General features: G+C 40.8%; 2 protein-coding genes across 3 annotated transcripts in view; one reads left to right on the top strand and one right to left on the bottom strand.

Moving 5' to 3' along the window:
* Positions 1-2384: 2384 nt before the first annotated feature.
* Positions 2385-9860, bottom strand: RPA3 (replication protein A3). Its single transcript, XM_063303674.1, has 4 exons — positions 9610-9860; positions 4300-4374; positions 3406-3514; positions 2385-2817 (listed from the first exon to the last, which is right to left on the bottom strand). Exons 1-4 carry the CDS (start codon positions 9706-9708, stop codon positions 2741-2743), a joined length of 360 nt encoding a protein of 119 aa, XP_063159744.1. The 5' UTR covers positions 9709-9860; the 3' UTR covers positions 2385-2740.
* A 53-nt stretch (positions 9861-9913) lies between these two features.
* The window catches only part of UMAD1 (UBAP1-MVB12-associated (UMA) domain containing 1), a 53965-nt gene continuing 49907 nt past the window's right edge, over positions 9914-13971 (top strand). Inside the window, exons 1-2 of one of the 2 annotated variants that reach the window (XM_063303672.1) lie at positions 9914-10026; positions 13085-13183. In XM_063303672.1, coding sequence (XP_063159742.1) covers positions 13102-13183 — 82 coding nt within the window. In that variant the 5' untranslated portion in view covers positions 9914-10026; positions 13085-13101. Of the gene's footprint in view, positions 10027-10075; positions 10129-13084; positions 13184-13971 lie in introns of those variants that run through there. The other variant, XM_063303673.1, reaches the window with a different exon arrangement.

A 13971-nucleotide genomic window follows, 5' to 3' on the forward strand; every position in this document is an offset into this window, starting at 1 on the left:
TATTTTTGGGAATATTGATAAAAGATCAGTTTGTTTTAATAATTAACTGTCTAGAATATTAAGCCATTAAGAGCAATTTAGAGACTTTATTTTTGTGTCCTTATATTTGAGGTATTAAAAATGCATTGATAGTAAATTGTCTTCTACCCTTATGTAAATATGAACTGATAATATCTGGGTTCTTAAAAATAGGGAACTTTAATTTTATTTAATGAGTAGAAGCAACTTGCACCAAGCTACTTCAGTAGATACACATGACATAGCTATTAAATAGCTTCACATGGAAGTCTTGATTGACCTTAGTAATATTCTAGATCAGTGTTTCTCAACCTTGGCTACTTTAAGATATGTGGACTTGGCTACTTTAAGATATGTGGACTTCAACTCCTAGAATTCCCCAGCCAGCACATTGGCTGGGGAATTCTGCTAGTTGGAAGTCCACACATCTTAAAGCTGCAGAGGTTGAGAAACTCTGTTCTAGATTATCCTTTCGTAATCTGGCAACTTCCAGATGGTTTGGGATTACATCTTCCAGAATTCTCAGCTGAGTTCTGGTTGTTGCAGTTGTGGAAAGCCCTTCAAAAATCAATTCCTAAGGCTATGTCACTACATTGTAAAATAATAGTTCTGAGAAGTTTCGGTAGACTTAAGATTTCAACTACGCAGATTCCATTAATACAGCTGTTTTCATTTAAACTAAAATAAATGTTTGATTTGACTTGCAGTTTTGATTATGACTATTAGATTAAGTCTTTACCATAAATCTATACTGAAACATTAAATGCTTCATTCTCACCTTTTCAATATACTTTCAAGATTTCAAGTTATATTGAAAAGGAGAGTGGAGCATCATCTAACTTTAGATTTTTTTTTAATTGCACTTTATGGTTAGCAAGAAAATTATTTCCACAAATTGTTTTGCTGCATTCAAACTTTCTTATTAAATATCCATATAATGCGATTTCTTCAGCTTTTTTATTCAAGTGTACCTTTAGAATGAGATCTCTTATTCCATTAATTTTCATTCTTAACTAAGGTCATGTTATTTCATAGTGTTCAACCTTTCCAATTTGTTCTGCTCTATAGAAATTACTTTGAGTTAACCTGTAAAGTATTGTATATGCCGGTTGTGCTATATAACTAATTCAAATAGTCCAACAACTTATACAGTTAGATAGAACATTACTTTCTCTTTTTCCCCTTTAGCAGCTCCTGTGTTCAAAGCACATATTATAGTCACAAAGTAATCAGAGATGTTTCCCTGATATTCAGGATATTCCCAGAGATATTTGCCAAAAATAGTCATTGATTCCATATAAGTTGGGAAGTTTTCAGAATCTGAGATCCAAGGAGAGTTTATATCCAATTGTTGAGATCACTGAAATACTCCTTTTAAAGCATCCATGATACTGCTTGTATCCCACAGTATGTGCCTTCCTTGTGCACCCTCCCCGAGCCTTACCGCACCTCCCTTGCGCACCCTCCCTGAGCCTTACCGCACCTCCCTTGCGCACCCTCCCCGAGCCTTACACCTCCCTTGCGCACCCTCCCTGAGCCTTACCGCACCTCCCTTGCGCACCCTCCCTGAGCCTTACCGCACCTCCCTTGCGCACCCTCCCTGAGCCTTACCGCACCTCCCTTGCGCACCCTCCCTGAGCCTTACCGCACCTCCCTTGAGCACCCTCCCTGAGCCTTACCGCACCTCCCTTGAGCACCCTCCCTGAGCCTTACCGCACCTTCCTTGCGCACCTTCCCTGAGCCTTTCCACACCTTCCCTGCGTACCCTCCCCGAGCCTTACACCTTCCTTGTGCACCCTCCCCAAGCCTCGTCTCCCTTGCGTGCCCTCCCCAAGCCTTACCACACCTGCCCTGCGTACCCTCCCCAAGCCTCGCCTCCCTTGCGCACCCTCCCCAAGCCTCACCACACCTTCCTTGTGCACCCTCCCTGAGCCTCGCCATACCTCCCTCGCACCCCTGTGCTCCTTCCCTGACCCTCGCCATGCCTTCCTCATGCCCCACCCCAGCAACAGTCACTTGCCTGCCTGCAAACCACCTGGGACTTGCAACTTCCTGCCGGCTTTCCCACTGGTTGTAGGAAGCCAGCAGGAAGTTGCCTTGCCTAACGACCATGGGATTCAGTTAATGACAGCAACTGGGGCTGCAGGGATTGCAGTTGCTAAGCAATGCAGTTATGCTTTATGACTGCATTGTTTAGTGATGGAAATTCCAGTCCCAATTGCCACTGTAAGTTGATGGCTACCTGTACAATAGCAGTCTTACTTCCAGTTCTGTTCCTTTTCATCCCCAAAGTGGAATCTGCTTTTTACAGCAACCTCTGCGTTGATAGGTTTTTTTTTAAAATACTTACAAATTATATAGCCATTCTTTCCAAGCCTGGCACACTCAGGTCAGGCTGAGCCTAGTAAAAAACATATGATCTTTATTGCAGTAAAAAGTATGATCTGCTGAGTGAAACTTTTTTTAACCTCTGAGTATTTTTCATGCATGTAAGATCCTCTCAAAGTATTTACATCAGAGACAGGTTATTGTCCATTCAGATTATAATCATTGAATTCCATTGATAGAAAAACAAATATGAAATCCAAAATCATGTACCATATATCGATATAACAGATTATTTTAACTGCAGTTTTAGAAAAGTTGTTTCTCACTTATGTTCTTCATGGTTTTGTTCAATAAACATTATAAAATGATCTCCTGCTATCAAGATGAGCATCAGTCATACATCAGTACTGAAAGGGTAGTATTCAGGAAATTCATGGATAATTTTTAGAGCCTCATTGTACAGTGAAAGATCTGAAAGAAATTGGATAGAAAATGAAAATAGAACGTAATGTTCTACATGGAAATACACTGTCCTTTACCGATGCAATATTAATCATATTTTTAATCTCATTTTAAAAGAAATCCCTAATCACAAAGTTAATCCTGTTGCAAAATATTTCAAGGAATTGTTTTTAATAATATCATGACTGAGTCTACAGAGGAATTAAACTGCATGATATCCAAGAGTTTTTCAGATATGAAAGTATATCCATAATAGATCCCTATAAAGGTGAAAAATCATAATTGGAAAATCTAGGCTATACATCACTAGGATCCTGTTTGGTTAGATATATGCTGACATTTATTTTTCGATTAAGAAGTTTTGAGAAACTGGTATGCCACTGCAAAGTTGTTATTGTGAATATTTCTGTAACTGAGATGCTTAGGCATGGAAACATAGAAACTATTATGCTGAAATAGGCTCCATATGGATTTAAATTCTGATGTAATGAAATTGGGCATATTACAGAAGAATTAGCAAGAGACTTCGAGGAATTAGCTTATTAATGAGTAAGAAAAAGCTACAACTTGCAATACAGAAGTAAATAACTCGCTTACCAAACATGTTTTTATCTTCCTTGAATTGGATATATGATGAACACATGATATTTAATTGATTTGTAACTCTTCCTACTACTTCAATAACACCAGAGATCTCTTCTTCAAGCTAGCAAAGTAGATGAGAGTCAGTTATCTCCAGAAATCAAGAATTTAAGTCATTTTCAAATCATTCCTGTCATTTTCTGATAGATGTGTTACATACCCCTGCCCAAACAGAACTATGAAGTTTGGGAAAAGCAAACTAAAATGAAAAGTCTTTCCACTTAGTATTTTTACGGTTAAAATTTATCAATAAAACTTTGAAGTAACCATCAAGGAACACTTAAAAAAAACTTAGATTATATTAAAGATTTTAATAGCCATAGTAGCATAGAAAAAACCCCACCCAGTATTTCCTGCTCGTAGAAATAATTTCCATTTTCTCAAATTCCAACTTAAAATTAATTTCTTGAGAGCATTTGGCTTAATTGATGCTTGCTTCTCTCTTATCTTCCATTTAAATTACTGCTCTTGAAGCTGTGGCATGTGTTTTGCTTCTGTTATACCTAAGATATAATATACACTGAGTCCTATACCAGTCAGTATGTATAACAATAAAATGAGGTATATAGCAGTCTCTGACAAAATCATATGAGTAGAAATGATAGCGATAGGAGAATGAGATACAAAGATGAAAGGAAACAAACATCAAAACATATATTTAGGAGATACTTGTTGCTGCTATAACATTAGGATAGGAGTTTGTTTCAAGATTAGATGCTGAAATCCTTTCATAACCTGACATCACAGCATCACAACTCAATACTGCCTTTCAAATTAAAACTTCCTAAACCAATAAAAATAGTTAACTGTAAGAAATTACAAGACCCTTTAAAGTATATTCATACTTACAGGTGTATTCAGCTCAATCACTGCATTTTTTCCTTCTCCATCAGATAGAAAGAAGAATTTCCCAGATGGATGGATCTACCAAGTCATAATCAATGGTAATATTTTAATGCAGAGACAAAAGCTAACACCCACACAAAGAAAAACCAAGGTTAACACTGTATGAGGACAAAAATCAGGAGTCTGGTAGCACCTTTCCTTCCTTCCTTCCTTCCTTCCTTCCTTCCTTCCTTCCTTCCTTCCTTCCTTCCTTCCTTCCTTCCTTCCTTCCTATCTATCTATCTATCTATCTATCTATCTATCTATCTATCTATCTATCTATCTAATTTTATTGAAAATTATTAAACACAAGAATAAGACTAATACAAACTAAAATAGAATGAAAAAGAAAAGAGAAAAAGGAAAAGCTGAAAGAAAAAACTAAAGGTGCAAAAAGAAAAAGAAAAAAGAAAGAAAAAAGATATTAAAAGGTGGCTTCCAGACTTCTTTACAGCAGTTATAAGTACAACTATAAATTGACCTCTCTCTAAAGTTATATCTTGACTCTCTATAATCTATCCTAGCTAATCATCAAAACCATAAATCTTAAATTCATTTTTTCTTTTTTTATACAAAAAGTATAAATCCAGGGTGAGGCCACTGTCTCGAGTTGGGTCGCAAATAATATGAGTCAGGCCTATGGCTGCCATGGTAGCCATGAATTCCAGAGCTGCCTTAGAGGCCCACCCCAGAGAAGGCAGGTTGAAGTCCCCCAGAACCATAAGCCTGGGGAACTCCACCACCAACCCTGAGACCGCCTCCAGCAGCTCAGGCAGGGAGGTTGCCACGCAGCAGGGAGGCTGGTACAGCAGCAACACTCCCAGCTTTTTATTGGTGTTTCCAGTCACCAATAAATGTAGATAATTGCCTTTTCTTTAATCAAACAAGTCAGTCTGGCCATTTCAGTGAGTTCTGTCACCTTCACCAACAATTCCTCTGTCATATCTATCTATCTATCTATCTATCTATCTATCTATCTATCTATCTATCTATCTATCTATCAAATTTTATCACTGCCCGTCTCCTCTCAAAAGGGGGACTCTGGGCGGTTTACAATAAAACGAAGTTTAAAATTCAGTACCAATTAAATAAAATAAATATATAATAAACAGTAAAAATATAAAATGTGATAAAATCCAGATGACTAAGATTGCAACTCAACTCATGAGTACAACAGGCCCCTCTGGGGTGCTAGCCATCCCCAAAGAAGACTGTTCCCCTTCCTACCCGAGGCATATTGACACAACTAGGGTTTTAGTTTTTTGTGGAAGTCCAGGAGCGAGGGGGCCTGTCTCACCTTCAGGGGAAGAATGTTCCAGAGGGCGGGAGCTATTGCAGAGAAGGCTCGTTTCCTGGACCCCACTAGATGGAATTCTTTTACAGATGGGGTCCATAACATGCCCTCTCTGCATGACCGGGTAGGATGGGACAATTTGATGGGGAAGAGATGGTCCCTCAGGAAACCTGGACCAATGCCATGTAGGGCTTTAAAGATGATAACCAACACCTTGAATTGGACCTGGAAGCAAACTGGGAGCCAGTGCAGCTCACGCAGCAAAGGTGTTACACATGCTGACCTTGGGGCACTTAAAATTGCCCGCGTGGTTGCGTTCTGGACCAGTTGTAGCTTCCAGATATTTTTCAAGGGTAGCCCCATGTAGAGTGCATTACAGCAGTCTATATGGGAGATGACAAGAGCATGAGTGACCATTTGAAGGGCCTTTCAATCCAGGAAAGGCCGTAACTTTGTGTTGTGCGCCATGACTCCTCTTTGAGCAGGAGTCGTGAGTCCAGGAGGACCCTCAAATTATGTACCGGGTCTGTCTGGGGCAGTGCAACCCCATCCAGAACTAAAGATGACAATTTCCCAGATACCGAGGAGTCATTGATCCATAGCAACTCTGTCTTACCAGGGTTCAGCCGAAGCCTGTTGTTCCCCATCCAGGCCCCCACAGCCCTCAGGCGCCTGGAGAGGGTGGTCACGACATCACTTACTTCACCCAGGATGATGTATAATTGGTTATCATCAGCATACTGATGATACCTCATCCCACGGTGACAGATGATCTTGCCCAGCTGTTTCATGTAGATGTTAAAAAGCGGAGAGAGTACCAAACCTTGCGGCACCCCACAAAGAAGGGGCCGTAGGCTGGATCTCTCACTCCCTATCAATACCGATTGGGACCGGCCCTGGAGGAAGGAGGTGAACCAGCGCAAAACTACACCACCCATCCCCAACTTCCTGAATCGTCCCAAAAGGATACCATGGTCTATGGTATCGAATGCCACTGAGAGGTCAAGAAGAGCTAGGATGGATGCACTGCCCCCATCCTGTTCCCGCCAAAAATCATCCATAAGTGCGACCAATGCCATTTTTGTCCCATAACAGGGCCTGAAACCTGACTGAAAAGGGTCTAGATAATCTGTTTCATCCAGAATCCTCTGGAGCTGCAACGCCACCACCTTCTCAACCACCTTCCCCAAAAAGGGGAGGTGGGAGACTGGACGAAAATTGTCCAGTACGGTAGGGTCCAGCAATGGCTTCTTGAGGAGGGGGTGCACCAGCGCCTCCTTAAAGACCGCCAGAAATGCCCCTCTCTCAAGGATGTATTTACCATTGTCTGGACCCACCCACACATCACCTCCCGGGTTGCCTTCACTAGCCAGGAGGGACATGGATTTAATTGGCAAGTGGTGACATTTACAGTCCGGAGGATCCTGTCCACTTCCTTGGGCCCAACAGGATTGAACTGTTCCCAGATAACTGGGTAAGTACATTCCCCAGGCATCTCCACAGTCCCTGTCCCATGCCTGGAATTCAACGTGGAGTGGATCCGAGCGATTTTATCCTGCAGATGCCTAGAAGACTCCTCAGCACGGCCCTGTAGATGGATTTCTGAATCCCCTTTCCCCAAAAGGGATTGGGTGATCTTAAACAGGGCTGCTGGGTGGCATTCCGCGGATGCAAAAAGAGCCGAGTGATGTTTTGCCACTCCTACTGCCACAAGATAGGCCTTAATAGCAGCTCTAGCTTGTGTTTGGTCAGATTCAGTCTTTTCTTCCTTGCCAAATCTTTCCATCTTTGAGCGTACAATAATCTCACTGCAGTTACCATATATAAAAACAGTGTTCCATGACTTTTTTCTAACTGCTTATCCATCAGTCCCAAGAGAAAAAGTTGGTAGCACCTTTCCAACTAACAAATTTTATTAAAAGACATAAACTTTCTTGAACTGCAGCTCACTTCATCTGATGCACAGAGTGCATCGGATGAAGTGAAAAGGCTTGTTCCTCTTAATAAATCTGTTAATCAGAAAAAGTGCTACCAGGCTTGTTTTGGTTTCAGGGTTAATGCTGAATTATGACCTATTTATAGTAATTGAAAGCACCTTGCTCAAGTGAAGCTTGCTTATTTTACCACTATACACAATAATCACAGCATTACTGAAAATTTATATGGTTTATCAATAAACAAATATACTCTTAACAGTAGTTTAGAAATGATAAACTTCCAGCTTTTAAAAAACAGCTATAACTACAGATGTTTCTCACCTAGCCTATTACAGTTCATCTAACTTACTAAAGTTAGCCGGAGTCAATTAACTCCCATAAGCTAAGCAGATCCAGTAAGGAATAGATTAAGCTAACTGTACCTAGTCAATTGTTTCATGGGAACATCTAATCTCAATAACATGAGCTATACTCCATATCCAGTTCTCTGAGAAAAAAGGCTGACAAGAAAAAAATGGCTGAAAATGCACTCTTCCCAAACACTGAGCACCTTCAGGGGCCAAGCCACAGCTCGTAATATTTCCCTAGCCACTGGGAAAAAAGCAAGTTATGTCTTAGTAGATCCTTTTCAGTATTCTTGTGCAAAGGCAATGGGATACCAGGCACTTCCAGTAGAAAGTGAGTGGGGCTCCAATAATTCCAAATTGATTATTTTTGGCCCAGTTCATGTGACTATGTGCTGGCAGCATCACCAGTAAGGAGAATAATTCTTTTCAAATATTTATATGTCACCTATTCATAAAGTCTAAGCAGCTTGCAATATAAAAGCATAAAAACTATAATAAAAACATTAATCCATAATTGCTCTCCAAAATAATCCAAAATTGGGTATTCTTCCCCAAAGGCCCTGCAAGAGTACTATTTTAATTGCTTTCTTGAATGTTAGTAGGAAGAGAGCTAACTGGTCTCAGGGGATTAAGCTGTTTCAGAGTGAGAGGTAACCAACAGGAAAGCCATTCTCCTGGCCCCCACCCTCAATTTTTCAATATCCCACCCAGCTAGAATGTATTGGTTTGGCAGATTCTACCTGAAGAATACAATCCCAAATGTAATGAGGATGTGAGACATAATGGGCTTTAGAGATTATAACCTGTATGTTGAGCTGGGCCTGGAAGCTAACCAGCAACCAGTACAGCTCCCACAGCAAAGATGTTACTCTGCTAAACCATTTAGAATCAGTCAGCAGGCAGGCAGTTTCATTCTGTGTCAGTTGGAGCTTCTGGACCATTTTCAAGGGCAACCCACTGTGAAACAGCTTACAGTAGTCTAACTGGGAAACAACAGGAACATGAGTCACTGACTTCAGGTCAGGAGCAATCTGTTTCTCACAGGGTACTTAGGGAGCATGACTGTCTACAGTGTCAATGTTAAATTGTTGAAAATAACAAGAGAAAAAGAATAATCATTCAAAATCCAAGCAGTATCAAGTGCACATGCATAGCAAAGTGGTATGTCTCTCTCTATTCTCTATGCTGCTTTGCACTTTTTTGGTGTTCTTGACTGAAGACAGTACAATAAGTTGTCTTTAAATGATGCACTAAATAACCCATTCGTGATTTTCCTCAACTCAAGAAATAACACAAGGCCCCCAAAAAGCCTGTAAGTAGAACTTACTAAAATAATATAGGGAGGAAGATCAGCAAAACAACCCAAATTTAATAAAATATTACATAAGTCAGCGATTTAAAAGCATCACTATAATAGTTGCAAAATTACACCGTTTGGTCTCAACCAGCAAGATTATTCTAAATAGGAATGCTTCAACATATATGAGCTTAACAAAGATAAGGGCGTACTTCATAGTAAATATCACATGTGTCACCACTAACAAGAACAATAATATTTCGCCCTAAGAAAAGAAATGCAGATGAATCCCCAATTTGAGATAACGCGCTGGCATCTACTTGCCATTTCCCAGACCAAGGAAGTTCTAACTTAGCCGCATTAATAACAAAGAGAACTACTATATCTCCTGCGTGCTACCTTTTCAAGACGTCCCACGAAACAGACTAGCTTTCCAACGTACTGCGCCAACTGACTTGCAGTTACACGAACGCGAGGACCCTCTACCATTTCGGCCATTTCGAAACGAAATCCAGACTAGCTCCCAGGCTTTTCGCCTTGGCGGGAAACGTCTACTTCCGCTCTCCTGCTGGAGCGCGAACGTATTACCACAACAACTAAAGGCACGTGCAAAGTCGAACGTCCCCCTCCAATACCGTTCCAGAGCAGCAACCTCCACTAGGCACGTGATTTGCGAGCAGTGAGGAATGTCGGGCCGAAGTCTAGTGCGCAGGCGCTCTGCTGCAACGCGCCGTGAAGTCGACTTACGTTTAGTCTCCAGGATGCATCTTTAGTGAACCGGAAGCGAAGATTGTTGTCGGAAGGTGTCTGAAAGAGGTGGGTGTTTGGAGGGGCAGGATAGGGTTAATATTGCAGTGGATTCCACTGCGCTGACAAGGGAAGCTGAAAAATGAAGTTCGCTAGGCTACTGGTTGCGTGGTACACTCAATCATTAAATGGGATGTGAGACCTCAGTTTGGTGGTTATGACGGACGAGACCGTTAAAGTGTGTTGACGGGCGAAGGGGTTGAGATATGCGCATGCGCCGGTTCGGAATTCACGAGGCAATTCTGACATTCTGTTTGCATGATGAGCGAGAATATTTCATTCACAAGATTGATGTAGAAAGCCCTTTCCTCAGACTTTTTTTTGTTTGTTTTGAGTGTGTGTGTATGCAGTTTTCTTGAAAACATTTTCAGAAGTGGTTTGCCGTTGCTTCTTCCTAGGGCTGAGAGAGAGTGATTGGCCCAAAGTTAGGCTTTGTGACTAAGGCAGGGCTAGAACTCACGGTCTGCCGGTTTCTAGCTTGTGCCTTAACCACTACACCAAACTGGTTCCCTGAGTCTTATTAGAGTACAGCTGTTATGAATTGATCCTTTTTGTGTTGGCAGTGGGGAGGCTTGTTGCTATAGCCATAGGCTGTGCCTCATTTGCAGCTTACATTGGCACTAGAACACCTTGGCAACTCCAATAAGCCCACTTGATCCTACAAAATTGATTTAATTTTGTCCCTAGCTAGCCCAGAATATAAACATATGACTCTTTCTGTTCTTGAAAATCGCTAGTTTCTCTTGCATGTATTGACCTGTTCCTGTCACAGCCAAAAGATGTTTTTAAAAATGCACTCTATTACCTCTTTTGGAAGTGGCTAGGCTATAGGACTTGAGGGGTGTAACCAGAGGTGTGTCTTGGACATAGAGGAACATGTAATTAGCCCCCTCCATTGGATCGCTGCTTGAGTGGGATGGGAGATATACCAATTAACTTCCAGGGCAGGGGAGATTATGCAGCAATTGTTTATTGGGAGACCCTAGTATTGGGAGGAGTGCTGTTTTGCAGGTGACCAAATGTGAGGCCTTGCTCATGATGCTGGGGTAAAGGGACAGGCTGTGAGTGCTATTGTACGATTCTCCCAGCTGCATGGTGGCATCCCTTACCAAGCTGTTTGATCTTATTGTGGGGATGGTTGTGAAGTTGCCCAGACTGCTATTGAGTCATTTCAATCTCCCCTCCCTGGGATGAGAAGTGGTTTAGAAGTTCATGGCTGCCATGCAACCATGGGTTTGTCGCAGATGATCACTGACCCAACTCACCTGGCTGGCCACTCTTTAGATTTTGTGTTCATCTCAGAAGAGATGTGACCTGGTTCTGGGTAATTTTTTCATCACCCTATTCTCATGGACAGATCACTTCCTTGTGACAATATTGATTAGAGCTACCAACCTATGTTGGCAGAGGGGCTTATGGATTCAGCAGGCTTCTTGGCAGCCCTTGGGGAATGCTTCAGTCTAGAGGGCAGTTCTGTTGGGTGTGTACGGAATATGGAGGCAACCAGAGTGCTTAACAAGTGGACTCTCCTGCTGATCTCATGTAGTTCCTTCGTTTACTGAGGCAATCTGGGAAATGAAGCAGCAATAAGGGTGGCAAAATAATTCACTTAATTATAAAACTACTATCCGAATAAAACAATCACTAAACTACTAAGAGAGTATGTATGTTGATGGATAGAGAAATAAGAACTTTGTGGTCGTTAACCAGTGAAATGTAACAGAAAGATATAAAAAGGTGTAAGAACATTTTACATATTTATAAAATCAGGGGAATGTTTTCCTGCGTCAGGCAGTGGCAGCTAAAATAAATTTTGTACTTCTGGAGATGTAAAGGTTCTTGTCTGACAATAAAAAACAGATGAAATCATCCTTAGAACATGTGAAACTTCTATTAGCAAGTGGAGTAATGAGGGTAGGGTGCAAATTGCTATAGCAAGAACACTGAAGGAACACAGGGGCTAGAGTCTCAGGTTCCTCCAGGTCACAGGGCATGTTAACTCTGCAAATGGGGTATTGTTGTACTTTCACTCCAGTATTGCAGAGGGCAAGACATTAAAGCGTGCCAAAGAAATTGCTCTACAGTGCATTGGACAGATAATACCGAATATGTAATTATCTGGCATGAAGGCATTCCTGTTTATATCCTGCCAGTATTGGTTACCTGGATTGCCCTGATCTACCCAGAGCGCTATAGCAAACACCTGCTGCTGGATTGCAGGTCTAACTGTTGATTGACCCATGATCAGAAGAGCTTGACCCAGCTAGCTGCGCTGGCAAAGATAATTCTGAATTCTAGTTTTCTAGAAAGAAGAAAAGTTATGTAGAAGGCTCATGGTACTTAGGAAATTACTGAAAAAGTGAAGTCTGAGCCAGAAGTATTGCTGGAATATGTTTGATATAGTGGTTAAGGCAGCTTTTCTCAACCTTTTGACCCTGGAGGAACCCTTGAAATATTTTTCAGGCATTGGGGAACCCCTGTACACTCAGGCTCAAATATAGGCCAGATGCTACAAAATTATTGTATTTGTTTCATGTGTAGACCTGTACAGATGCATTAACAGTGTTCTAAACTAAGAATAAAAAATGGAACTTACCTCTTTAATGTGAAGTTGCCTGAATTTGAAATAATTTTTTAAATAAATTGTGATCTCCCAGGGAACCCCTAGTGACCTCTTGCGGAACCTTAGGGTTCCATGGAACTGTGATTGAGAACCCTGGGTTAAGGCATCAGGCTAGAAACTGGGAGACCATAAGTTCGAGTCCCGCCTAGGCACAAAGCCTGCTGGGTGACCTTGGGCCAGTCACTCTCTCTCAGCCCTAGGAAGCAGGCAATGGCAAACCACTTCTGAAAAACCTTGCCAAGAAAACTGCAGGGACTTGTCCAGGCAGTCTCTGAGAAGTGGACACAATTGATTGGATTAAAATATATATATATTTCCTTGTATCTCTCTTTAGTTTACCCTTCCAGTTGGACTGTTTTCCAAAGTTTATTTTGGTAATACTGGAACTGTGGATTTGTTTTGCTCATGCAGAAAATGATCTATTTCCTTCCCTTTTATTCTTAGACTTGCGTTGCAAAGAGATGTTCAGTTTATTCCGCAAAAACCAGGATACTAAGAAGGTAGTGGTGACTGACAAAGAAGCAGATGGATTTGTTCTTCTGGGTAAGTATCTTTAAGTCACTTGGAAATCATTTATTTATTAAAGTTATTTTATAGATATGTTACAAGGATCATTAACCATCTGTACTTATTCAAATTTTTTTTTCTAAATTATTATTTTGGGAACGAGAATGTAAATGAATGGTGTATCATAGCTGTTACCTCTATTTAACCCTCATTCTTTGCCATAAGTTCTTTGCATCTGTAACAGCTACCTCACTAATCACAAGTAATAAACAATACAGTTCTATGACTTAATTCCTTTAGTTACAACAATATAAAAATAGGACTATCAGTAAGTGAGATATGTTTGCTTTTAAAACCATTATGTTTCAAGATGTCTTAGTTCTAAGGCAGCATTTATGTATTTAGCTGTGCTAAAATAATTCCAGTAGTGTTTACCTGTGAATACAGAAGTAACTGAATAGTCACCACTTGCATAGGTTGCAAACACTATTATGTATTTCTGTATATTGATTCATTTGATCTTGCATTGATTGTAGTCTTAAAACATGAAAAAAGTGCACTGAATTCAGTTAAAAAATAACATTAAAAGTATCCCATAGCCTTGAATGTCAACTGAGTCATGTACTTTAGGAAATCAGAAGCAGTTGTGGGGGAAACAAAAAAAGCAAAGGTGGTTGGAGAGTTCTTGCTCTTGATAACTATTCCTCTGTTGTTCCTATTGCTAATGTTCCCATTGCATTATTCCTCTGTGGGAATAGCAGTCTTTTTCAAAAGTAGTGTCCAATGTATGATTTTGTCAAATAAAGTTCTCAGAATTCTTTCCC

This window comes from Candoia aspera, chromosome 4 (assembly GCF_035149785.1).
Source record: "Candoia aspera isolate rCanAsp1 chromosome 4, rCanAsp1.hap2, whole genome shotgun sequence".
NCBI lineage: Eukaryota > Metazoa > Chordata > Lepidosauria > Squamata > Boidae > Candoia > Candoia aspera.

Bases quoted from the DNA above. Each gene is read 5' to 3' on its own strand.
- RPA3 (XM_063303674.1), bottom strand. From the start codon at position 9,708: ATGGCCGAAATGGTAGAGGGTCCTCGCGTTCGTGTAACTGCAAGTCAG. The intron at 4,375-9,609 runs GTAGCACGCAGG...ATGACTTGGTAG, and splicing joins TCGTGGGACGTCTTGAAAAG to ATCCATCCATCTGGGAAATT. The intron at 2,818-3,405 runs GTAAGCGAGTTA...AATTTCTTTCAG, and splicing joins GGAAGATAAAAACATGTTTG to ATCTTTCACTGTACAATGAG.